Below are 24057 nucleotides of genomic sequence, written 5' to 3'. Positions count from 1 at the left end.
TTCAGATTAAGACACTAAAAACTTAACTGACAGCAACACATTTCTATACACTTAGCACCAGCCTCAAACAAACATCCAATCAGTATACAAATTTATTTAAAAATCAGAACTCAAAAGGTACAACCTATGAGAACCAATACATTCATAAGTCTTAACCATCATAGAAAAGATGACTTGTACTAGTTTAACTACTCAAAATTCTTCTCAGAAAATAGCAAAAAATAGACAAATCAAAGCATAATTGTTGAAGACTGTAGTTTAGCAGTAGAATACTACACTGAAAGATTCAAACTTAAAATTGGCTTCAGTGAAGTTATACTTAAGGTGAATTTAGCCCACTGTATTTATAGTGTAAAGAAGTCATAAAGTGGTCTCCTATATCACTATTAGTCCTGTAGGTTAAGATTTGGCATAGCACTTGGTCAGTTAAAGCACCTCTCCTTGTAAATACTATTAAATACTTTATAAAAAAGTTAAGTGTCTTGAGTTTTACTTTTTGTTTAAGAGACGTGAAGATTTAAGATAGCACAAGTCTTGGTCATCAAGGCAAAGCATGGGCCCAAAAAGAAAATGCTGTGTGAGAAACACTCCCTAGAAAGTTACAGTAGGAAAATGGTCTGTTAAACTTTTTGAAAGGCTTCACCATACTTTAGTTTACATAATTGAGTAGCACAATTCTGAAGGGGAAAAAACCCTGAAAATAGAAAAATGTAGTCTTTGCACTAGCTAAAAGCAGAGGAACTTAACAGCTTTATACTGCATTTTTAGTCAAGGCATCTCCATTTCAAATTAGACACAAATAAAATGAACTAAAATAAACAGGAATACATCTTCCCTTTCTTGAATCTGCCAGTTCCCCAAACAATTTGCCACAAGTGGAAATAAGACAGAGTTCTATAGATATGCTGTACAAAAAAGTCAATGTCAATAGTTTTAAAATATAATCAAAAACAATTTGGAAGCTCCATGGCCTCCTACTTTAGAAAAACTAGCTTATTTACATAAATAGATATAGATGGGCTGATAATTACATTTTCTTTCTAGCTGTAGCATGTGTTATATGGGTCTGACAAATCTATAAAGGTTGTTATACATGCACTATGTAAATTGTCAAGCGCTTACAAAGCTATTTGTTCAATGATACTGGTTTTAGAATGATCAACAAACTTGTAACAATGTTTTCCCTTCATGATGGAAAAAGCATTTCTATAAAGATGATAGACTGTGTGAATGCTGTTCACCCTAGAAGTTTAACTCTGTTTCCTCTAAAGTGAATGAGAACAGGGTTAGACCACTTCATGTTTTTGAAAAGGTCTCTGTGTTGCCAAACAAAATGTGTTCTTCAGTGTAAGGAAGCATCAAGAGAATTAGTTATCACTTGTGTATCTAGAGCAATACATTCAAAATTCCTTATGTACTCAGAACTCCCCCTTGACTTCAATGACAATTCTAGATACATGACAAATACATTATAGTTATCACATAGTTTTCTTACAAGAAAACAGAAATGATGATTCATCTGTCTTCTCCAAGAGGGGATTTCCCAACTTTTCTTTCAAAAGAACTAAAGATTAATACATGGATCCATTATTCTTTAAATAGATGTTAAGTAGTCTGCACTTTAAGATTCTTTCAATTCCCTTTCTCCAAACACTGCCCTGTGAACATTGTTTATCACTTATTACATGGAATGGAAATTAAAATAAACTGAATTCTTCAGTCAAAAATGTAGAAATATTTAAAGGAAACCAAACCATGGACCACAATTAGGACCAGTATACACGTCCCCGAATTCACTTCGTTACTCTGAGAGTATTATTCCCTCCAAGAAAAAGTAATTAAGCCATAAATTAAAGTATGACAAACATCTACACTACAAAAATCACTAATTTTATAGTCTTTCCAGAAGCCTGTTTAGTATATATCATTATTTGCTATTTTTCATCTTTATTCTTAATCATTTTTCTTACCATATTTATCATCTTTAGCTTTTTATTTCATGCTGCTCAAAACAATACTTTTTTGCTTATATACAACTAATTACTTTAAACCCTGCAAAGCTATTAATCCAAATCTCTGTATCTCTATAATATATATATGCTAAATTTAAGCAATATATTTTCTACTCATGCAAGATCACTGCACAATAAAGAGAGATTTTGTGCTTCAAAGCTTTTGAAAAAGTAACAAGATACAGCTGAATTACAAATTGGTGCATATTTTGCTGTATTTTCATAAAATGAAAAATGTTTGGATGTTCTATAGAGAGCGGGATGTACAGGTTACACAGAAACGCTGATGCAGTATTGGATAAAATAAGTCTTTATGCATTTGTGTTTGCGAGTGCCACTACAACAGGGAATACAATTTATAGAGCTTCCGTGGAAAATTAGTTTTTGATGGAGGTACTACGTTTTTGGCATCTACACAACATATGTTGACTCTTCTCAGTTTAATTCCTGGCAGCAAATGAGGCATTTTTATATAAAATACCAAAATTAAAGTCTTCAGTATGATATACTGTTTTCCCCAAAGAAATTAAGAAAGCTCTAACTACTTTTCAACTTCTGGTCTATTAAACTGACATTGCCATTAGAGAGAGAAGTTGTATCTTCTATCAAATCACCACATGATTCCTTTCAAGATTTGGCAAGTGTTCTGTGTATTGTCGAGAAATCTTCTCACTGTTAATGGTACGTTCCAAATGTCTTTAAAGAAGTATGAGTTCCATACTAGATTGTTTAAAAAAAAAAGTCACCAACCCCTTAAGGGCTCAATCCTGCGAGATGCAGAGATCCCCAACCCCTATTGACTTCAAAGGAAGTAGAGACCAGACCTCTTTTTTAGATAATCTAAATGTTAACCCAATTACACTACAGCTATGTTTGAACTAACAAGGTGGTAAGATGTATAATTAACATACTACAGCCTCATTTATCTAAATATTCTCATTCAAAACAGAGTCAAGTGCCCTAGCTTCTTAATTACAAGAATTCCTGGATTAACCAATACCTATATTAACCATGACTTTTTTGGGAAAATAAAGAAGGTTGCACAGTATACAATACATAAGCTTCATTCTTTCAGGGTGAACTTCACAATTGTCTGCAGCCGTGATAAAAGGCCCATACATTATTTAAGTTTCACTTCAGCTCTATTTTGGGTACTCAAGTGGTTCATTCAATAGCCTTCTGCCAGCTGTCTGCAAGGGGTGAAATCCATCTGTAGGACCTAATAGTACACAGGAATCATGGCTTTTAAAAGATGATAATCCCCATAATTTAACTGTGACATATTTGGAAAAATCACTTTAAATGTAAAGAGGAAATAGCTGACCCCATGAAAGCTAGTACCAAAAGTTAAATCTCAGATTTAAAAAAAAAAAAAGCCGAGTTTTTCAAGCCCTTTGTACATACAATTAGTGGGTTTGCTGATTTTTTCATTTTATTGATGACTTTTCCCAATTATGTGGCAATTTTTATTGCTACTTTTATCAAATTAATCTTCAGTATGGAACAGTAGGCATAGTAGGAAAAACTAGCATCTGCATTATGCCTAATTGCCACTTCTTATTTATCTGCTGCCACTGCTTCCTCAGTTTTAAAGTGTAGCAAAACTAAATCAGTACTTTCAGAGACATACAGTTTTAAAATTAATATTCAAAACCAATTACTGTTAAATGTTTAATGTTCCTTTACATGAGAAACACAACAAAGGGCAGGAAAAAGTTTTAACTCAAAGACTTTCTTGGTAATGTTTACACTTGAGATACCAGCCGATAACAGGGCTATACTTGTAGAGGCACAATACTTTTACACAGGTCATCCAGCCTCCCAATTTTAACCATACCAACATGGCTCCCTCCAAAGCTAGGCTTTCATCTTGTTCCTACCATGCATGTTATGGTTCACTTGGAGAAGAGAAATGCTGCATATGCCTCTGTCACTAGGTCCTGTTGGACTCTGCCATTGGACTCTAGCATGAGTCTTACCTGAGAGAGAACAGCATGATTGGGACATATGGGAGACATGGATAAAGACTTGTTTTAAAAATGTATCCTCAAAGTTTGATTCTAAGTTCATATGTAGGCTTCTAAATAAAAGGCCTATTTGTAAAGATGCAGAGCACTCAGCACCTTCAACTGTCTTAAAAAAAAATCCTGTTTTTCTACTGATGGAGCTGTCTGTGTCGACTGCCCCATCACTTGCAACTTGTCCTGTCAGTGACTTGGGATTCCAGTTTTATAGCAAGAATTTGACAGACACCTAAGTTTGGGTCTCCAGAAACTCTATTAAGTGATTTCTATTGTCCTTTTTCTATCAGTTTATACCTATACATGCACAGTCTTCATTCTTCCTCTATTTCTGTCTTTCCACGTGCTGTTTCTTTATTTTAACACAGCATGAACTCAAGCTCCGACTTTTGGGAAAAATAAAAACTTACTAAAGCTTATCTACTTTGGCTAAATTGAGCCAACTGGAAAAAATCATAATTGAATACTGTTTTATAAAAACCAGTTAAGAAACAAGAGTCGTTACAAAATAAAGTGCATAATGTCCACCACAGAGAAGTTTACTCATTTCAGTTTAGTATAATTAGCATCAACATTCAATTAGATTATTAGCAAGATGCTATTAAAAGTTAAGCCTTTCCAGTAACAGTGGGCTAGGAATCCAGAATAGAACACATGAAAAAAATACAAACTCTTTATAAATGGCAAAAAAGTTAAACTTGTATTCCCTAATTTTCCATGGAGCTAAGCTTACTAGACAGTTATGCCAACATGCAGCACCTGAAATGAAGGATCACATTCTGTTTGCTTCCCTCCTTCCACTACTGAATTCAATTTGCAACTTTCTGGTGACTGATTAATTTCATTTTGTGCAGGGGAAGGTATGTCTTGAGAGACATTTATAGAAACAGCTTCAGACAAAGAATCCTGCTTTTCTGCTGATGCACCTGTCTGTGGCCTACTCCCTTCTGTCCCATTACTGCAACTTGTCCTGTCATCAGCCTCTTCTAGCTGCTGAACTGACTTCAAGTATTGCTGGAAAAGACTACTGTCCTCCTCACTATTTGAACTCTCTTTACTCCACTCCTCATGGGCTGCCTGGACATCCTCCATATCTGAAATACATTCTGAGATAGAGTCTCCGTAGTGTTTAACTGTTTCTATAGAATTTCCCATCAGAGAGCTCTCACTTTCTTCTGTGGAACTCTTTACAGAGCTATGAGAGTCATAAACATTAGTTTGGTCAGTAATGGAGGAGTGAAAGCCAGAGTCTGGAAACTCAGGTAAAGTTCTCTCATGAAGAGCTTCATCAGCTGAAACCAACCTGGTGAAACTACCAACAGGAGAGGTTTCTTGATTGAGCTCAGATGACTGAACAGATACTTTGGGTGGACATAAAGTACTCGATTCAGAAACAGCATGTTGCCAAATACTAAGGTTTTGGTTCACCGAAAGTTGCCACTGCTGAAGGGATCTAACCTGTAAATAATAGAAAAAAGATTTCATGATGAAGTATGGAAAATAAAGGCAATTTGTTTCCTAGGAATTTTTTGTAAATTGACAGTAATATACAATGTAAGATACAAGGACTTAAAAAAAAAATAAGGCAGGGGAAATGTGTACTTCCCACTGTTAAATAGAAGAGGGAAATGGAGAGAAGGTGAGAAAAAGAAACCAAACGACTAAGGAAGATTTTAAGAATATCAAGGTTTCACTATTTCGTTACTACAACTACAGAAATATCAAACTCTGAAAGAAGTCCATCTAAATTGTAGCATCAATTAGAATTTAGTTAAAGAATGTGTCATTTCTAGAATTAGTATAGTTACATAGTCTTCTCAAGTCACTCAGAATACTGTGGCAATAGCCAGTTATTCTTTCACTAAACCCACTGTAGGTTTCTACAAACATTTTCAAATTGCTGGTGGCAGACAATATAGCCAATAACAAATTTCTAGTAAGGGATCCACCATACAAAATCAGTTGCTTCCCACTTGCTTCCATTTGACTCATTTACCTTCTTCTATATTGCCTCCTTAACTCTAGACCAAATTAAATTTTATTTTTAGTTAATATTTAAGTTTCTTATTTTGCAAGCAATTCTATATAGATTTTCTAGAGTGCCAGTGGCAGGCAGTATAGCCAATTAGTAGATAATCTTCTAGTAATATGTCTAGCAAAACTGACCTTGCATGCAAAGATGAGCTTACACTTTGCATACTTAAGAATATATATTTGGAAGCATGCTTTTTAGGTCATCTGTGAATAGGAAAATGAGAGAGAGGCTTACCTGATCCCAAAGATATCTGACAGCCTCCTCCTGTACAAGTTTCTGAATCCTCTCTTCTTCTCTTTCTTTTCTTAATCTACAGACACCCAAAATACTTCATTTTAAATATTGAAATATAAAGCAGTGGTTTTTTGGTTGATAACATCAGTTCATTTGTATGTAAGCACATTTTTATATGAAGCTATTTTTGAAAGGTACTACAGAGCAGTGGTTTTCAAACTATGGGTGGTAACCTAGTACTGAGATGTCAGTGGAATGTCAGGCACTGGGTCACTTTAAGGATGTTAAATTGTGATTATCTGGCTAATCACCTAGTTGATACTACATCATTAGTTAACAAGGGGACCCTCTACAGAGCTGCAGCAGGAGCTGTGTCAACTCTGGACAGCTGTGGTGCTGCATTTTAAATGTAGTAAGAGCCTGGCATCTGTCAGACTCTTATTACATTTAAAATGCAGAAGTGCAGCATGCCAGACTGATGCGAACCAGGACTGTTGAGTCCTGGATTACTCTGGGTCCAGCAGCTCCTGCTCACAGTGACCTGGGCAGTCATATCAGCTTTAAGATGTGGGTAAGTACAAACATAGGACTGAACTTTCCTGGGCAAAATCATCTCATGTGAAGAGGTAGGTTTTGCCTGAGAGAGAGAGTGTATGTTAGTATTTAAGGTGCCAGAGGATTACTTACTGTTTTTAAAGTTACAGACTAACATGACTATCCCTCAGACTTTTATACGACTGTGAAGTCCATAAAGTAACACTGTGGAAGTGGCATGATTAGTTTCTATTGCAAGGGTGGGGAACTTAAGGCCCAAAGACTTGATGCGAACCCTGTTTTGCTTGGATGCAAGAGGCTCTTAATCCATTTAAAAGGCTGGAGCGTAGCAGGGGGCTCTGCGCAAGCCAGGAATCAGCTGTCCTGGCTCACACTGGATCTTCCCTGCTGCGCTTTAGCCTTTTAAATGTATTAAGAGCCTGTGGGCTCTTAATACATTTAAAAAGCAGAGGCACATCTGGGACTAAGCACAAGCCAGGAATCAGATGATTCCTGGCTCATACCCAGTCCCCGCTATCTCCCTGCCTCCTCTGCCCACAGTGGAGACAGTGCTGGAGGGAACCAGCTTTTAAGACAGCTCCCTGCAGCACTGGCTCTTGCTCCCCCTCCTTGGGGACTAGTCAGTTACATCCCTAGGCTGGGCCCCCAAGCTCTGGTGTTGGAGGGGAATGTGGAGAGTGTCTTTCCCCTTCTCAGTCAGGAGCCACATCAGTGTGGTTCTCACTTGCATGTGGCCTCTGGCTGATTTTTCTGTGCATCAGTGGCCCCTGACTCATAAAAAAGATTCCCCCCTCCCTCTTTCCTACTGTATTGTCTCACTGGGTTTGTATTATAATTTGCTCACTTTATCCAATACTTTTGTAACCTCTAGCTGCGCAACTCAAACTGAGCTCCAAGAGCCAAGCTGAGATGTTTCCCTTCTCATCCATCAGTATCAGTAATAAAGGTTCTGCATGCCAAATTATGCCACACCTGTTTAAACTGGGAATGTAAAATTCCAGTTTTTAAATTAACCAGTTGATTAATTAACCTTCCCACCCCAACCTGCCCACCACAGCTGGGCTGGAGTGTTCTCTGCCTGCATACAGGGGCCTCTCCAGCCTGGCAGCTTCTAACCCTCCATTGGGCTGGGAGTTGGCAGCCTTGTGTGGAACCAGAAGTGGCAGCAGGGGTGGAGTGAGAGACTGAGTCACTGAATAACTAATTTGACTCAGAACCTTTATCACATGTGCTGAGAAGGAATGATTGAAGTTCCACTCTCAACTCAAATCCCAGCTTGAGTTTACATGGCTGACAAAAAAATCCATCTTGTAAACTGAGCAACTTTGAGATGAAATCATACATGTGAAATCTTATGATGCCCTGTTAAAAGCTCATATTAAAAATGAGAAGCCTCAACCCAACACTCTGATTTACTGTGATTTCAGAAAGGATTCTGACATTAGTAGATCAGGGTCATGCTCTTGCTGAACTCTAGATGAATGCCATAAATTACTGTTAATTTTTGCTTCCTCATTTTGCTTATTTATTAGTCTATTGTCTTGTGCATGGGAAGATGAAAAGGAGAAACATTTTCCCTTTAACCAAACACATGTAGACAGAGCTATAGTGAAGAAAGGGGAGTTACATACATGTGATAAGGGAAATAGAAGAGAAGATGGTCTCCTGCTGTGATCAGAATAGTTGTTAGCATATCACGAGTTACCGTGCACAGAGTCATAATCATAGAAATAGTTCCATAAGTCAAGATAAGTATTTATACATTCTGAAATACATTACAACAAATTTCTTTTTTCTGTTCTGATTACATTAATTCAGTTTAAAAAAATAAGAACAAAAAATGAGACTTCCAACTTACTTTTGTACTTCATCAGTTAAACAAACAATATGCTCTTGCATTCTGCGTAGCCGAATTTCGTAACGCACTTCCTTGGCTTTGGGATGGTAGTTTCTTGTGTGGAATCCCCTCCAGCAGGCCTGAAGCTTGGTGGCTGCTTTGTTCATTCTTTGAAGTTCAGCATGTTGGTCAACAGCAACTGATGTAACAATAGAATCTCTTTCCATAGTTTGGTCATTATAAAGAGTTGTAATTAATGGTCCATCATCAGTTAATGGTGGCTTGAGGTGGCTGCGCAGAACTTGGTCAACAGAAAATGCTAGATAGTCATTAATACTAGCAATTGGGTTAGCTGTGACTGTTGCTGTACTTGATGAAGGCAATATTCCATCATCATCTTCCTCTTGAGTTTCCACAGTTTCTACTGCTTTGAAGGAACAATCTTTTGTAACCCAAGAAGTCTTTTCCTGATTGTTATCATCTTGATGGATCTCTTTCACAAATTCAATAACTGTATTATCATCATAATCTTCTAGCTTCAAATTGATTCCATGTAGCCTTAATTCTGTAGTGGGAGATACTGGAGACAGTCCTAAAGCAACTGGCATAAAAGTAGACTCTGAGGACAGAAGGCTGCAGTTCAGTTTGTCCTCCTCATCAGTCTGTATATCCTCCAGGTACAGCTCCTTGGGACAGTTTCTTTCAGCTTGTACTGCAGCTGGAAAGACATTCTTAACTGCATAGGAATGGTCATCAATGGAGCTTAGCCCAACCCAAGAATTCTTATGGAGAACGGGTTCTAGATGAGCAGAAAACCAAATTTAGACAACACAGTAGTTAAATAAATTATTTGTTTATTTAAATCAACCCAATTACTGTACTTGCTGAGTAGTAATAGGATCTGAAATGCCAACAACAGCAATCATACGATTATTGAATATAGATACTGCAGTGGCCCCCAGGAATCCCTATTATACAGAAGGCTGCTGTATACTGTACAGACTAAACAGACAGTTGTAGGCACATACCAGTAATGTGCTAATGGAATATATTATTAAGAAGGTACAGTTGGACTTCCCTGGTCTGGCACAATCAGGACCGGATCGTCCCAAATGAGGGAATTTGCTGGATCATGGGAAATCCCCTGCCACTGGCTTCCCAGGTCTCTCCTCCTCCATCTGGCTGGCTCTACTCCAACCCCAGTGCCATTGGGCCTCAGCCCTGGTGCTACAGGGGTTGGGTTTCAGCTGGCTAGGGCTCTCCATGGATGGAGCTCCCAGCCACTTTGGCCCTGTTTCTGCCTCGTCCAGCTGGGGTTTCCTAGGGACAGGTCTCCCCCGCTGCCCCACTGCTGCTCTGTCCTGCCTGCTTTTGGTTCCTGGGGACAGGACTCCGTGGCAGCCCTGCTTCTGCCTCTCCCGGGTGGGCCTCCCCAGCTGTTCTGCTTCTGACATGCCCCCATTGGGGCTCCCCGGGACTGGGCTTGCTGACCTTGCTGCTGCCCTGCCTGGCTCCACAACTCCCCAGCAACAGGGCTCCCCAGTCTCAACGCTGTCCTGCCTGGCCAAGACTCCCAGGGACAGGGCTCACTCGTCCGATGGCTGCTCCACCTGGGTTGGGGTTACCTGGGGACAGGGCTTGCCAGTGCTGCTGCTGCTCCATTTGGCCGGGGCTCACGAGTCCCAATAGTGGGGTTCCCCACTGCTGGACTCCTGACCAGCTTGCACTCTACTAGGGCTCTCTGATCCGGCAGGCCCATGAATGTTGCCGAACCAGAGAGCCCTGGCTTTAAGAGGTTCCATCTGTATTATTATTCTCATTAGTTCCTGTTTTCAAGATCTGAATAAGTGATGAAAGTAGTGTTAGAAAATTAAGGAGAATGATACCTGTATTATATTAGGGGTGTTAGGTAGCAACTAATTGAATAGTCATGTAACCTCACAAAATATTATCAGTTATACAACTATTAGACAGTCCCCAAAGCAGGGCTGGCAGCAACTGCACTCCTGGTTCCACTCCCAGGGAACACCCTGCGCTGCTGCCTCAGTATCAGCAGCACAGCGTGACAGGCAGGAGCCAGTCTGTGAGGGGAGCCAGTTTAAAAACTAGTTCCCTGTGCAGACCAGTTCCCACCTGCTGCCCCGCGCTGCTGCCTTTGATACAGAGGCTGCAATTGCATTCCATGGAGTCTCCCCTGTCCCCGTCCCTCCCCATGCTGCTGCCTGATAAGGCAATGTGTGTATGGGGGAGGGGAGGGGCAGCAGACAGGTCCATGGAGTCAGCACACGAGGAGAGCCGCGCATATCATCTCCCTGGTGTCCCAAACCCCACCGCTGCTGTCTCTAAGAGAGGCAGCAGCACAGTGGTAGTGGTGGGGAAGCGGCTCCATGGGAGCCGATACTTGCAGGGAGCTGGATTGAAATCATTTCTCATGTATATTGGCTCCTGCCTGCCCCCACTCAACCTTTGCACAGCTGCCTCTCTATCAGAGGCAGCAGTGCTGGGGTGGGGTGGCACATGGCTAAATGGATCCGATGCTTGTGGGAAGCCAACTTAAAAGCCAGCTCCTGCACCTCCCTTGCCACCTTTGATACAGAAGCAGCAAAGGAGGGAGGGAGGGAACATGTGTAGTTGATAAGATTATCAGTTGATCATGTACTTGACTGCACTTTGACATCCCTGTATTATATTCCTTACATTTAAAACAATCCTAACAAATACAATAAAGATCGTAAGGATCTGTTCCAGAGTAGTACTTTAATTGTTAATTTTCCCTTCACAATCATTTCCACAGTGAACTACCTTCACCAACCTCAGACTACATCACAGTGAGAGATTTGGATCTTACCACTTTGAAGAATTATCTCGGGCCCCTGGGTTGAGCTGTTGTGCTCATATGTAACCAGTACCATTTTTTTGGGAGTAGAAGATGTCGGTGGCCCTTCATTTTGGCTTTGGTACATCAGCTGCTTCTGGTGGAGCCTAAACACACACAAAATCCAAGTAATTTTAATATCTCATTTTGAAAATAAAAATATTGGTGTGCAAGAGAACTATAATTACCAATTATTCTGTGGGGGAAAAAATTCTAAAACAAGGGGGCTGACTGCAAATCCACACACACACGAAATGTCACTCAAACTACCTTACAGTTTGGGCTTGCAGGACCTGATCCTAAACTGTCAACATTCATCAGTTTATCCTTAAACTGAATAGTACTTATTAAATAGCTTAGTTAAAGCTAAAAAGTTCTCACCTCTGCTTACTGAGTATTTTTTCCAGTTTGGCATCCTCTTCAGTCAGGAGATCAAATGAAGAGGTAAGAGGACAAACAGTGGCCAGATACTGGACTAACTGAACATGCTGGCCAAGTCGATATGATCGTCCTTTACCTTGACTATAAAGCCATTCTGCTTTCAAACTGGGAGGAACAGAAAACGAACAATTGTTGTCTTGGCATAAAATCATAGTTTTATACAAATGATTTTCTCATTTCTGAACTCTTTGTAACTTTTTTGTATTCTATAGTCATTTGAATGAATGAGTTTATTAGCTAGAAGATTCATTAAAACAAAGTTTTAGCAAATATTTCAGAATATTCACACTGTAAACCTCCTAAGAGTTATGTTCATCCAGTCAAACAGCAGTAATATACCGAGAAGATACATATGTCCAGAACAGCTCATTTTGAGCACTCTCTAATCACAATTAAATGGATTATAAAGCAGAGACTTGAGTAGTTTTTTCTCTACACTGAAACATACATTCTGTCTTTGTTTGCTACTGTATTTCCAGATCAACTGGACTTATTCGTTTCTACTCAAAAGAAAATAAAATTCTACTTCTCTTTATCCAAACATATTAACAAATTTAAAAATTATTTCACCTCTCTTTCTGAGAAATCACATAACCATCCAGAACTTTAAGATTCAAGCACCAGCTGACAATATATGGCCGATAGTCAAATCCAGGAATAGAAGGTGTGGCCATCACACAAGGATTGTTCATAACTGACAACTGCTCCAACTCAGAAAAGGAAGCCAAGAAAGAAATCTGTAACGAAAGATGTCTTTGTTAACAGTAGAACTATCTATGTTTACAAAATATAATATATTTCCATTGGTTAGACATTTGGACAGAGTAATAGCATTATAAATGTATTAACTTTTGCTTGCAACACATACACTACAAAAAAAAAAAGTATGAACAATACTGTGAAGACTACAGCAGTCTAACCATCCACCTTCCTTTAACACAGTAGCCCCTATGGCCTTAGGAAAGAATCACCTTATTTCAATGCCTGGGTATGTATAGAACTATTAAGCTAGGTCTACGCTAGGGGATAAATTTAAATTAAGATACGCAACTCCAGCTATGTTAATTGCATAGTTGGAGTGAAAGTATCTTAAATACATTTTGGTACTGTCCACACTGTGGGAGGTCGACAGGAGCACACTTTCCCTTCAACTTCCCTTACTCCTTATAGGAGCAGGACTATCAGTATCCCCGGAAGCACTAGACTCACTAATTCAAACTGTAGATGATTGACTGTGGCTGTTTTGATCTTATCTGTAGTCTAGACGTGGCCTTAGATGCTTGTATTATTCTACATCAGCACAGGAGAGAAGAACAGCTTGACAATGGTAAGACAATCAGTAGAAAAGATGGACTATGACCATGTGATTCTAAGGAAAAGGAGGGAGGAGGTACATCTGATCCAATTAAGGGGTCCAGCCAACATGAAGGCTACACTGACAATTTGGTAGGAGCAACTATTCATTTATGTAAATTGTAAATAAATAAATATTTTTTTATCTCCAGAATATCTGCTCTCTGTTTCTCGGTAAAGGAACAGAACCAAACAGAATAGGCCCAAACCAAAACTATGAATGCAAACTTTAGGCAAGTTTGGTCCATAGTGAGCACTTCATACTTATATTTTGAGAACAGAAGTTGTTTATTGGATTCCTTAACCATCAAAGCCATCAACTAATCACATTTATTCTCACTCTATAGATACAGGAAAAAAGCCATGAGAAATATATCAATATACAGGCAACATCTGACTCTTGGACTGGACTTTGAGCATCTCTAAGCAATTAAACAAGGGAGGGGGAAATTGACAGCTAAACATTAAAACTTCCACCCCAACGCATTTCTTTTTGGTTTTACGGCAAATGTCCAAATCAGAACATCAACTGGTTTGTGTAGTTATTAACTGTATAATTCTTTGCTACAGAAACAAATTAGTACAAACCTTAGTAGTCTAGCATGTTTGGAGAAAGCAAAGTTGGTTTTACTTACATTTTTGACAATTCGTTCACAAAACAACTACCCAAATATCTTTTTTTTTTTTTTTTTTAACTGTAAGAGATTTTGAGGATACATATTCCACATTTCATACCTCATTTAAGTCTCTGATTTCATTTTCTGCCAAGGAAAGAATAGTCAGACTTTGAGGTAGGCAAACAGGTGCCACGCGAAGTGAGGTTATAATATTTCCATGCAGCAGCAGAGTCTATGAAACAAAAATATTGCTATGAAATGTATCAACACACACACTCACAGAAAAATTAAAATACCAAGATTTGCCAGTCTTTGTAAACGGATTGGTTTACCCTGAAATAATCTCACACTTAAAAGCAAAATTTCTCTTCATAAAATGTAGGGTTTTAAAGTTTCAAATTGCTGATCTTTTAAAAGTTCATTTTGAAACATCTTTTTCCTATGCCAATAGTCCAGTGCAAAACAGGTAGTGGAATTTGCTTTGTCCTGATCCAGTACTTAAGAGAAGGAGAAACTTATTCTGAGAAAAGAACTAGGAGCCAACAATTTACATTCTCCTCACTACTCTATCAATTCACTATGTGACCTAGGACAAAATTACAGATTGAGGCAGAGAATTTGTGATTCATCTCCTCATCTTTAAAATGGAGATGATAAATTCTTATGTACCTCTGTAGTACAGTGATTAATTAAAATGTTTTTACAAGTAATTGGATAATGAAAAGTGCTATTTGCTTCAAGTTATTACAACTGATTTTTTTTCAAAGAATATTCCAAAGACAGGAAGGTAAAGATCCATTTACCTTTAGACATAAAAGCATGGAAAGATCACCTATTTGAGGTATATTGTTGTCTGACAAATCAAGGTGTTGAAGAGAAGTGCAGGTATTGAGCTGATCCATCGTCTACAGCAATGGAAATAATTGTAATAGTTACTCCAAGACTTTTATTTAATGATGGAAAAATAAAGTTGATAACATTCTACAATCTTATGAAGCTAAAAAGATCAGACAAACTATCATTTCAAATCTATAGCATTAATATAGCTATAAAAACAAAATCCTTAAGTTTTGCATATGGCCTGCATTTCACAAGAGTATCCAAATCCCTTTATATTTTGGGATTCAATTATTTATGTCAGTGTTCCTAGGATATCCCTTACATAAATACTGCCTTTCTTCAATTCAGAGACTAGAAAGATACAAATAATCCATTTTTGTTCCCATTAAATTCCCATTCATTTTAATGGAAACTGAATTAGACTATGTATGGATGTTGTTTTCAGTGTTTTCCAATTTACCCACCACATTCTGAACTCCAGGTTTCAGAAAATTTAAAAAGAATAAATAGTTCACCTTAAGGTTATTTCCTGCCAGGTTTAGCCATTCCAAGTGCACCAAATCCTTAAGGCCTTCCATATAACCAATACTGTTGTGAGGCAAGTTTAGTACCCGGAGTTGAGTCAGTTTTGCTACACCCATCATCCTTACAAGTCGATTGTTGGCTACTGACAGCTGTAGAATAAATATAAGAAATATAAGAATTTTTTTGTTTTTACTACTAATGTGTACGAACAACTCAGAAATCATGATCTGATTTAACAGTTAAATAGCCAATCTAACAAAAACACCATCAATATATATTTTCCATTTTCACATGAAAGATAACATGGACAAGACACACTGCAGGATCATACGGACTCTTCATCAAACTCTTTTAAAATCTTATACAACAAACTAGGACAAATTCACCTGGGCTGCTACCTGCAGAAACCAAAGCATTTGAAACCTGGAATGAATTTAGCAACTGGTAATGAAGATGAAAAAAGGGGAAAAACAAGTTAAAATGACTTAGACAAGTTAGATGCCTTCAAGTAACCACAACCTGATAAAAATATGAAATATAATAAAAAAAATATGTATTTATTAAAGTCCATCCCAAATGTAACATATGGGCTTTTGGAACACAAAGCACAAATTAAAACAATCGTCTTAAGCCAATAGTACGAGTATTGGACTTGAAAGACTCCTTTCATATACAGTAAAAGCTGTGTTAGTCAGCCCTATACCAACCAGAGAGCTCTATAAACCAGCATTTATAATATTCATAGAAAATATGATTTATACTATGGTAAGCTATCAAGTCTGGCAGGCTCCTAACCTGACTCCACGCAGCTTCCAGGAGGTAGTGATATGTCTCTGGTACTCCTAAGTAGAGGAACAGCCACAAGGAGTTCAGAGTGTGGAGGGGGAGTGTAGGGTTGGGGTACAGGAGATGCAGAGCACAGGCTCTGGGATGGGGTACAAGAAAGGACTCATGGCAGGGTACTGGGTTGAATTCACTTTGGGCAGCTCCCCACAAGTGGCACTATGCTCCTGCTGCTCCTGGTGGAGGTGCAGCTAGCCAGCTCTGCACACTGCCTCTGCCTGCAGGTGCTACCCCCCACAGCTCCCATTGACCACTGTCCTCATCCTATAGAAGCTGCAGAACCAGTGCTTAAGAATGGTCACATCTCTGCTGGAGAGGCAGGGACAGGTTGCCATTTGCAGGGAACCTACCAAGGGAGTGCCTCCCAGATTTAGCACCCTAAAATCCTCTCCCATACCCCAACTACCTACCATCAAACTCCCTCCTGTACCCAAACTCTCTCCAGAGCCCACACCCTACGATCTTACAAACATACATACATGTGCTTAACTTTACTACCATGAACAGCCCAATTCATTTCAATGGACTATTATTGGTACTAAAGTTAAGCATGGCTACTAGTATTTATGGCAGGGATGGGCAAAATCTGGCCCACAGACTGAATCCAGCCTACCAAGTCTTTTGATCCAGCACCCTATACGCTGGGCCAGATGTCCTGGTTTCCCCCAGCCAAGGCACAGGGCTGAAATTACCGTCTACCCGCCCCACCGCCAAAAAGCAACACCGATACTGAATCTTTTCAGGTCTGAGGAAAAAGTAGTTTTGCACCCAGTTTCCAGGAACCCAACCCCCAAATGGCATCAGAACTCCATATAAATCATTCAGGTCAGCCTCCTTTAACAATGAAAGGAGGATGTACACATTGATTGCTCCCCCAGGTAACAATTTATTTACTATTAAGCCCAGTGTAAATAAAGTGATTTTATTCAGTACAAACAGTACGATTTAAGTGGTTGCAAGTATGAACTGGTAAAGCAAAGCAGATTACCAATTTAAAGTAACAGAAAATACATAGCTAGTCCTCACACTGAAAGTTCATTACAAACTTTCCCTAAAACTGCTCTTATTTCAGCTAACCCTCAAAGCCAGGGAAGAAGGATAGCTCAGTGGTTTGAGCATTGGTCTGCTAAATCCAGGGTTGCGAGCTCAATCCTTGAGGAGACCATTTAGAGATCTGGGGCAAAATAGGTCAGGGATGGTACTTGGTCCTGCTGCAAAGGCAGGGGCCTGGACTCAATGACCTTTCAAGGTTCTGTCCAGTTCTAGGAGATGGGCATCTCCATTCATTTAATTGTAATTTGATCTTTTCTCCCCTGGGGTCTCTGGTTCATTCTCTTGGGAGTGACATGCCAGCCAAACACTAAGGGCCTGAAAACTTTGCATCCCAAAATAGCCTCCTTTTTGGGTGGGTATTTTTTGTCTCTATATTTCACCCTTCCTTGGAAAAGTACCTGGTCAGACCCTACCAGTTGAAGGGAGGTGGTGTTACATGACTTCCTAAGACCAACCACAGCTTAGATTTAACGGATAAAGGATGCTGTTTACAGGAGAAACATCCGTGGTGGTTTTCATTTGCACATTTAAAACCATAAACCATTCCATAATCTATCTCTCTAACTTTATATACAAGAGAGATACATACACCAAAATAAGACACAGATCCAGCAGACTGTGACATTAAAATTGATAAGATTACATGAGATATTTTGTCCAAAGCATCTTCCAATTATGCATACTTGTGCCTATAAGTCAATTTCATAAAGCACGGGAGGGGTATGAACTGTCACACCCTGTTTTACATTTTTTCTTTATCTCTATTTATGTTAGTATTTTATACCATATGCCAGGAGTTCATTTCATTTTAGCAACTGTATATTTTGTAACTTGCAAATTGACATACATTAGTACAGGACTCACTTCTGACTATGGCCTTACATTTTATGTTCACAGGCACTGTTACTGGATGGACTGCCCTGAAAGTGATATTGGAATTTGTGTTAATTATAGAGACATGAAAATAAATTATTGCAAAGTAATCTTCTATTTAAGCACCAATAAAAAGTTATTTGACAAAATGGTATAACAAAGATGAACTACGGGTCAAATTGAAAAGGAGCCCACTTAAGAGGGTGCAAATAAAACGAGGACAGTTTGGTCCAGCGATAGAGTACATAGCACTACCACTTATGCAACAGGCATATTTATCTGGTCGTGCCACTGAGTAAGACCTTTTGAGTCACTCTCTTATGACTTCACTTTTACCACATGTAAAATATTGATAATAATATACAGGCAGTCCCCAAGTTACGCGGATCCGACTTACGTGCGCCCCCGCCCCTCCAGCAGACCAGGCTTTTCTCGCCGACTACGCCTGGGGTAGAGCAGCTGGGGCGCTGCCAGGTTGGTCCCACAGCGCCGCTCCTCGGCGCTACTGGACCAACCCGGCAGCACCCCAGCTGCTCTGCCCCAGGCGTCCCCAAGTCAGCCACTGCTGAAACTGACCAGCGGCTGACTACAGGACACCTACTTGGGGACACCTGGGGTAGAGCAGCTGGGGTGCTGCCGGGTTGGTCCCCGCAGCGCTGAGGTGCGGCGCTGCAGGGATCTACCCGGCAGTGCCCCAGCTGCTCTGTCCCAGGCGTCCAAATTCAGCCGCTGTTGAAACTGATCAGCAGCTGATTCCAGTAAGCCCAGGACAAAGCAACTCTGCCTCTGGCTTCCTGTAGTCAGCCGCTGGTCAGCTTCAGCAGAGGCTGAATCTGGACGCCAGTTCCGACTTACATACAAATTCAACTTAAGAACAAACGTACAGTCCCTATCTTGTACGTAACCCGGGGACTGCCTGTACTCTCTTTCCAACCTCAGATTTCGGAGATGTTTGCAAAGTGCTATATACACACTTACTGTAATAGAAGGAAACACTGTGTTAAACGAATGTCATTATGGTTAAAGACTCAAGCACCCAAAAGTATGCAAACAACAGAATTAAGATTTTTTTCATTTCTTTAGAAACTGAGTTCAATTAATACCTCACAGTACTAGCCACCAACTTTTTTTTTTAAATAATGAAGTAAATGTTCTCTATATTATATAGGTAATCAGGTAGAAAAAATTGTCCTGTCAGCTGTAGACCTGCACTGGACTCAACTGAAAACTAGTCTTTATTTTTTAGATGTTACCTCTCCCATTCATAAAAATAGGAAGTTCCACAGTTAATTTACTATTAACAAGGAAATTTTTAACAATTAATTGCTGTAGCAGAAATATTAACAAATGGCCTTTATGGCCAACTCGAATCATGTAAAACTGACCTGTGTTAAGTTCCTGCATTTCTCCAGGTGTTCCAGTTTAATGATTTGGTTTTTATCCAGAATTAGAGTATGAATGTCAGCATCACAGGGTAATGTTGGACCCAACTTTTGCAACCCCTGGCCTGACCAATTTACTATGGAACCTTGGTGAAGGGAGAAAAAGATAAATTATGAGCACTTTTACTGCCAAGTCGCAGACAATACTAACAGACTTGAATTCACACCTAGATAGAAATAACTGAATTCCATCATTTGCATCTCTGAGACTATGTCAAATGAATATCTCAGACCAAATAAATGAGAGGAACGATGACCCAGTGCTTATGACATTAGCTTAAGATGTGTTAAACTTGACCGTCCATATTCTACCACAGACTTTCCTGTGTGATCTTCGGTATCATAGAGAGAAGCAAGTATTCCCCACTGGAATATAAAGCCACAACACAAAGATTCCCATAACACCAATTTTTAAGTTGGATAGGGTGGAACAGAAAAGCTTCACTGCTTGCCAGGTACTCTGTTTCTCAGTGTGCCTTCTAAAACAGCAATAATTCTTTACCTCATCCATGTGTAGGGGGAGGTAAACCATTAAAGATTGTGATAATAAAGTAATGGGTGCCACAAAAGTACCTCACACTGACAGGCAGATAAAATAGTTTTATAAACAATATTACAACGCTTTAGGCTTGAAAAAATGCTCTTAAAAATTTTTACTCGTTTTTTACCATGATACTGGTAATGAAAAGTGTAATATATCCCTCACTTTTCAAAAAAGTTTGTCACCTTTGTTGTAGTAGTCATAAGAGAAATACTAGAAAAAGAGATCACTATTTAGTGGGAATAGAAGCAACCAAAAATTTTCTCCGTGAGCAATCCCATTTATAGGATGTCGACGAGATTCATGACACTACTCTGAATAGCATTAATGTAACAGACCAGAGTCTTATTAATTTAATTCTGCTGTTGCTTGGGAAAGCTACAAGAAGCAGAAGTACTGACACTGTCCAAACATTCAGGACAATGTTATGCATTGTTATTTTATTTGGAATTTTGTCAATTTACACCTGCTTAAGGGGAAGGAGTTTTTTCTTTTAAATGGCTTACCTCCCAATACAGAAAATTTTTCCCATTTCCTATATATTAAATTCCAAAATTGGGAGCATTTATATTAGACTGGTTGGAATTTTTTTGACAATTTTTTTATTGTTGTTTTTGAAAAATGTTGTTTCTTCAAAGCTGAAATGTTTTGAGGAGGCACAGGTTTCAACAAAGTTTCTGATGGGAAGATTTCTGAGCGTTAGAGTGGACTTTCTGGTGGAAACCTAATTTTTAGACATAATTCTGTTTCACAAAAATGTCCAAAAAATGCTCATTTTTTCATTCCAATGTGAAACAAAAGCAAATTTCAAAACCTGAAAAGTTGTTGCATAAGAGAACAGTTGTTCTCCAGCTAACTTTAATGTATGAACAGCTCTACAGCATCAAACTAACTTTCCCATAAGGACCAAAAATGGGAAAATTCTAAGTGATGGAATATGCAATGTTCTAAATTCCAGCAGTGCCTCTAGTGGAAAGCCTGAGCAAATAGATGCATTTGATAGTACACGCTAAAAGTATTCAACACTTGAGTCCAAATATGTTTTGGGCAAGACAAAATTCTGAAGTTGAGACCACCATTTAACTCTTTGGACAAAGTGAACACATTCCAGCCAAAGGCAGTCATTATAACAGAGCTGAGAAACGATGCAGTTTCCAAGATAAGTGAAATTTAGATCACTAATGATTTTCAGGATCTATGGTTTCCAATTATCTCTTTCAGACATTAGCTCAGTTTAGGAGATACTGTATATACAGCAGACTTAAACCACTCTCCCATTCTTATCTACTACTAGCCAATTAGCCCGTCATAAGACGGGATTTTCAGGTCTTCTCTCCTGAGCTCTCTTGCTCTGTCTCTCTCTCTCTCTCTTCCTACTGCCTCCCCCCGCCCCCCCAGCTATCCTCCCCCTCCTGCCTCTCACTCTCCCTTTCTCTTCTCGTCCTCCTCCTGCCTCTCTCTCCCCGCCCCCCTTTCCCCTTCCCTCCCGCCGTGGCCCTTGGCTGAGTGCTGCCTGCTCAGCTGGGCTGCCACGAGGGAGGGGGGGGAGGGGCAGTGACTTATGCGACTGGGACCAGGGCCATGTGGGAGGGATAGCTCAGTGGTTTGAGCATTGGCCTACTAAACCCAGGGTTATGAGTTCAATCCTTGCAGAGGCCATTTGGGGCAAAAATTTGTCAGGGGTGGTACTTGGTCCTACTGTGAAGGCAGGGGACTGGACTCGATTACCTTTCAAGGTCCCTTCCAGTTCTAGGAGATAGGTAATCTCCATTATATTTTTTTATTTTATTTTATCACTGCCCTACCTTCCCCTCCTACCCCAGGGGAGTCCAAACAGCCCCTTGCACTGCTGGCTCCTCCGGCGGCCCGGCTGAGGGGCGCAGCACTCAGCCAAGTGCCACAGCCGAAGGGGAAGGGGGTGGTGACGTACACAGCCCCGCCCCCTGGCTGTGTACATCACCGCCTCACCCCATTCCCCTCCCTCTGTGGTGGCTCGGCTGAGCTATCTGTAAATTTGCAGGATTCTAGATACAATTTTTTCTGTCTGCATCCATCAAAATGAGCCATGGATAGTCACAGATTTGCAGGGCTCTATCAATATGGGTTTTATATGACTATATTCTTATACTATTGCTGTACCCATGGTAAAGTTAAAAAGAGACACTATTGGCAAAGAACAGTCTTCAATCACTGAACTGATTGGATAACTACAAAACTAGCAAGTATGTCTGCTATTTACTTTCCCAAAAGAATCAATGTTAAACACACATTACTTGTTGAGCTCACTGTTCTCCACAGAATTCTGAAAAGCAGCTGTGCTAAAACTACTTAGAAAAGTTATAATCAGCAATGGAGACATGGAAGCTGTCTGGAAATTCAGGGAGACAGTACAGGATATTTCTTATTTATAAGATTCTCTCTGCCTAACCTCTTCCACTCACAAAGGAAAGCTCCCTTTCATCAGTGAACAGTGTATGTTAGGAAATGTTTATTGTTCATCTATAAATATGAATGGCACTTTACAGATATAAGACAAGGTTCTTGCCTTGAAGAGCTCACAATGTAAATGAAGACAGTGCATACTGGGAGTTAGATCTTTGCAGCTACTTCATTATTACATACTCATTTTCTATCGATGACGACAGGGATCGGAGAACTACACATTGAGAAGAACTGCTATCTTCAGAGGAGCATCCACACTTGCCCGAAAGATGATAGGTGGCACTCAAGCATCTGCAAGTTGTGCATTGCACAGCCATTCACAAGAGCAAATAATTGTATCATTTATAGGACCGGATGTTAGCTGCCGTCTCACAACAGCACCTCCCTTACATCCTAAACCCAACCAATTGCAGCAGGCAGTTTAAGCTAGGGATGTTTGTGTAAATATGTAATCACTGGATTTATTACCAGATACATGTTTACACATGGGAGGGAGGTGGGGGGAAGACAGGAGCTGGTGTTCAAAGGGACCCAGCTCCTCTCAAGCACTGGTTCCTGCCAGCTGCCTCCATTGGAGGCAGCTGTGCAGGAGCAGGACGCTGGTTTAAAAAAAAAAACCCTCCCCTCACCCTTGCTACCTCTGATACAGAGGCAGCAGGGGGTGGGGAGTGTGTAAACTTTAGAATTAACTGGAGAGCCTAGGCTTATCAGTTAATCATGTAAGAGCTACACACTAACAGCCCTAATTTCAGCACCACTGGGCAAGGGCTGCCCGGGCAGCAGGAAAGTGGATGACACTAGTGATATTGTCTCGTGGTCTCACTGCTTTGTCAGACCCCCATTAGTACCCCCCCCCCACATGCTGGAGAGAGAAGACCCGCACAAATACACCGACATGCCATGAGTGGGCAAGGGACCGATTCGCCCAGCCTGCCCTTACACGCCTGCTGCTGCCGCCCCGTTAACGGGCTGGGAGCAGCAGGCTCCAGGCGTGGCCGCTAGCGGACCGTTCCCCTTCCAATTAGCAGATGCTGCCTCGGCACCTATTCACCAGGAGCGGTGTTGTGAGAGCGCAAAGCCCTCTGGGATTTGTCGTCCACTCCCCGAGCTCACGGCCAGACTGTGTTGCGGGTGGACTACAAATCCCACGATGCACCGCGCGAGCAGCCTAACAAACGTTGGGCCCGAAGATAAATCACTAGGCCCCGCCGTCCTGCCACCGAGAGTCCCCCAGCAAGCCCATAGCCCACCCGGTCCGGTCCCCGCCGCCCCGTTACCTTCGCTGGCTCCCAGAGCCAACGTGGGCGCCTCGCTCCGCGCCGCCGCCGCCGCCATACTTCCCGCTTGCTAACGACGCCAGGCAACGAGGCGCCGCGCGCTGATTGGCTGCTTTAATGCGCGGAGAAAAAATAATTTCTGGGCGTTTTAGCTGCGCAACCCCCTGACGAGGGGCCCCGCGGCGTCGCCAGCGGCCATTTTAAAGCGAATTTGAGAGAGGGGGGGAAGAAATCCCTCAGG

General features: G+C 40.5%; 1 protein-coding gene across 3 annotated transcripts; it reads right to left on the bottom strand.

The window, feature by feature from the left end:
* Positions 1-74: 74 nt before the first annotated feature.
* On the bottom strand, positions 75-23956 carry CEP97 (centrosomal protein 97). 3 transcript variants are annotated; one of them, XM_075907845.1, is made up of 11 exons: positions 23817-23956; positions 19500-19642; positions 15336-15494; positions 14784-14885; positions 14099-14212; positions 12581-12747; positions 11951-12115; positions 11543-11676; positions 8716-9493; positions 6303-6378; positions 75-5491 (listed from the first exon to the last, which is right to left on the bottom strand). In XM_075907845.1, the coding sequence occupies exons 1-11, from the start codon at positions 23872-23874 to the stop codon at positions 4766-4768; spliced, it is 2622 nt and encodes an 873-aa protein (XP_075763960.1). In that variant the 5' UTR covers positions 23875-23956; the 3' UTR covers positions 75-4765. The 3 variants fall into 3 exon arrangements, with proteins under 3 accessions (XP_075763960.1, XP_075763966.1, XP_006130794.2); XM_075907851.1 differs by lacking the exon at positions 23817-23956 and adding an exon at positions 18124-18161 and having other exon boundaries at positions 19500-19599; XM_006130732.4 differs by lacking the exon at positions 23817-23956 and adding an exon at positions 18106-18161 and having other exon boundaries at positions 19500-19583.
* Positions 23957-24057: the final 101 nt, after the last annotated feature.

This window comes from Pelodiscus sinensis, chromosome 1 (genome assembly GCF_049634645.1).
Source record: "Pelodiscus sinensis isolate JC-2024 chromosome 1, ASM4963464v1, whole genome shotgun sequence".
In the NCBI taxonomy this organism is placed as follows: domain Eukaryota; kingdom Metazoa; phylum Chordata; order Testudines; family Trionychidae; genus Pelodiscus; species Pelodiscus sinensis.
The sequence above is the reverse complement of the archived record's forward strand: the minus strand, read 5'-3'. Positions and strand labels throughout refer to the sequence as shown.